Source organism: Bos javanicus, chromosome 10 (genome assembly GCF_032452875.1).
Source record: "Bos javanicus breed banteng chromosome 10, ARS-OSU_banteng_1.0, whole genome shotgun sequence".
Taxonomy (NCBI): domain Eukaryota; kingdom Metazoa; phylum Chordata; class Mammalia; order Artiodactyla; family Bovidae; genus Bos; species Bos javanicus.
The window spans coordinates 24,761,009-24,764,418 of NC_083877.1; the positions used below are offsets into that span (position 1 = coordinate 24,761,009).

Consider the following 3,410-nt stretch of genomic DNA (forward strand, 5'->3'; position numbering starts at 1 on the left):
TCTCCTCATTTGGGAGAAGGGATGAGAACTTCTTCACTTGTTCAAAGGACAGACTTAGCTTGTGAGATGGAAACAGAGTCATTTCACCCTTTCTTGAAAGTTCAGCTGTGTGTGGAGGAGTGTGTATGAAAGATGTGCCAGTTATCAATTTATTGCCTTTGAACTACAAACTCCCCCTTCATAGATTCAGAGGGTAATTCCGGACTTGGGCCTTGTAAACATGTCTCATTGCCAGCTGGCGCGATGTTAAGCTTTGTTGGTAGAGAGGATGGAAAGGACCCGGCAGGAAGAGGCAGCTTCTCTTCCGGGTCCCGGCATGTGCTCCGCACTTCTTGTTGCTGGGTGCTTGGCCATCCTGTGGGGCACCTGAGATGCTCACGTCCAGCAACGTTTAGTGACAGTTCCCAGGTGCTTTCTTGGCAAGTTTCACAGGCACCTGAGCAAGTTCAGCCGTGCTCCTTTGCCAGCTTCCTACAAACTGTGCTAGAACCCTGGAAGCTGTTCTTCTGCTTGTTAGTCTTGTTTTCTGGCACCTCGGCAAACTTCCCCATCCAGCAGGCTACAGTCACACACTCCCCAGTGAAGCCTGAGTCATCACTGTGATAGGAGAAGACAGTACATATTATAATGTGCCACTTTCTGTGAAACTCTGGCATAGTCCTAAAGATAACAGTGTCTCCCTACAGATGCTATTCTTATGTTCTTTAGAGTTTTTCTAGAGTTCTTTCAAGTTCATTAGTAAATAATGCTCTGCTATTTGTTAATAATTCTTTATATTAAACTTTCCTTTTTCAACTTGCTGTGATTTTTCTCCTGATGGCCCCTATTTGGATAGTATGAGTCCATCAAGTGCGTGAGAAGAAAGGCATTAGCTGCAGAAAGATCACAATCACATGTCAGGAAGCACCATTCTACTTGTAAGGAATTGCAGCATGTGGTGATGATACGCGTGGGTGTGGATGAGGTGGCAGCAGAGTCGGAGAAATGGGACTGTATCACTTAAACCTGGGGAGCCCATCTGGGCCAAGAAGAGAAGTTTCATACTGTTACATAGGTTTATTTCAGAAGTATTTTTCCAGGTACTAATATCTAAAATAAATATACTTACTATTTAAAAATTAACATATACAGAGTAGGTAATGAGAATTCCCTTTAAAAACAATTCTACAGCTATTTGACAACTGATGACAACTCTGTATCTGAGAGGTAAATTCAGAGTCAGTCTCTAGAGAGACAATGCCCCACGGTGGTCAAATAAGGAACATGGAAATGCTTTCTGTAAGGGGTTTGTGCTGTGCTTCTCTTGTAAAGCCAGCTACTGTGTTACCCAGAGCACAGTAATACACAGCTGAGTCTTCTTCCTGAGCGGAGGGTTTTTTCAGATGGAAGGATGCCTCAGTCTGGCTGAGCTCAGCAGTGAAACCCTGGATGCTCTCTCTTGAGGTGTGTTTCAGGAGTAACTGGAGGCGCTGTCTGGGGTACTGGACATACCAGAAGAGCACAGGACTCCCAGAATACGAATAGTTGCACTTCACCTGCACTGGGGCCCCTTCAGACACATAGGTGTGGCTCTCAGGCTGAGTCACTGTCTGGGCTCTTGTTCCTCCTGTAACACAAATTTTGGGTCAGGGATTGACTTGCAAACAGAGCAAAATATTTTGTTAAGCCAATTCTGAATCAGAAGACCATAGTAAGATAAAATAAAAAGAGACTTACTCACCAAGTGTGAATATCATCACAAGCACTGAGATGAGGGCGCGCTTCATGTCTTGAGCTCTGAGGAAGCAGGAGGCTCCTTTCTGCAGGTTTTTCCTGGAAACAATTCAGCCACATGGACACCCTGACAGAGCCGTGAGTGATTTACAGGGCATGCAAAGTAAAAGCTCTTCCTCAAAGGGCTGGTGGCTTTCTGGCTTTCTGGCTTTCTGGCTTTCTATCGAGTTCAAGTTGTGTAGCTTCTCCCTCTAGAGGCCAAATATGATACTGCAGGTAATCTCAGGCTTCAGGAAGACCAATTCTGAAACAAAATGGAGAGGAATTTCCTCCAGTTAGTAAAACAAAGTGTAATGCTATGTTAAGTAAAGAAGCTTGTTACCAGAAAGATCCAGACATCAATGGAACATAATAGAAAGTCCAAACATACAAGTTACTTATGAAAATTTAGTTATTAAAAAATAGGAAAAAGATGGTATATTCAATAAAACATGCCCTCAAAAATGGAGAGTCTAGAGATTAACAAATAAATTTGGACCCCTACCTTAGCATCTGTTATTAAATAAATTCTGCTGCTGCTAAGTCACTTCAGTCGTGTCCGACTCTGTGCAACCCCATAGACGGCAGCCCACCAGGCTCCCCCGTCTCTGGGATTCTTCAGTCAAGAACACTGGAGTGGGTTGCCATTTCCCTTTCCAATGCATGAAAGTGAGAAATGAAAGTGAAGTCACTCAGTCGTGTCCGACTCCTAGCGACCCCATGGACTGCAGCCTACCAGGCTCCTCCGTTCATGGGATTTTCCAGGCAAGAGTACTGGAGTGGGGTGCCATTGCCTTCTCCGAAATAAATTCTAAATATAGATAATTAATATTTTTAAATAATAGTTTTTTTTTAATAAGTTTAGGATGGTCATGAATTTTCTAAGCATGAAAGTCAGAAAGAGTATAGGAAAATATTAGCAGATTAGACTTCACAGAAATTTAAGCTTCTGTATAGGTTTGTTAGTGAAATGCTTAAACATTACCATACCGAGTTATTTTCCATTCATCATCATTGATTCTGACCTTCCTCATACCAGGAATGGGCCTTTAGAATTTTAGATCTACAGTCTATTTTTAAATAGTTCATTAACAAAGTAACAATCATTTGAACTAAAAAGAAGGCAATTGTAATAATTGCCTAAAACTAATACAATATTGTAAAGTTTAAAAATAAAATAAAATTTTAAAAAGGAGAAGGCAATTGTAGAAAGAGGGTACATTTAAAATGTTCCTGATCCCCTGTGTTTAGCCAAGGAGCTTTCTGTTGAAGCCAGCCAATGCTGTGCCAACAGAGCTCAAGTGAGTTATTCCATTGGGGCTCGTAATAAATCTAGGGTCAATAGCAAGGAACTCCAGGATAAAGAGCAGAAAACTATAGGTTGTGAAGAAAGCTTTGCATGCAGAGATCAGTGGACCTCTAAGGAAGCTAGTTCTTTTGAAAAAGTCTTTTCTCTAGCCCCCAAATAGCTGAGAAGAAAGTAGCAGGTTGAGTGCCATCTGTCCTAAATGGAGAGGAGTACAACGAGATTGGAGAGCAAAGACATGTTTTTCTAGTTTTTCAGCAAGGTACTGGCATTGCTGCTGAGACCAGTGCCGTACTGCCTAAGACACTGCTGATCACAGGTACAGAAATATCTAGGCTTTTCACTCTCACAG

General features: G+C 42.1%; 1 gene segment (V, D, J or C); it reads right to left on the reverse strand.

Annotated features, from left to right (window-relative positions):
• Positions 1-901: 901 nt before the first annotated feature.
• Positions 902-2,032, reverse strand: LOC133255334 (T cell receptor alpha variable 16-like). The segment is given in 2 exon segments: positions 902-1,606; positions 1,721-2,032. Coding segments are annotated over 2 exon segments (402 nt in total).
• Positions 2,033-3,410: the final 1,378 nt, after the last annotated feature.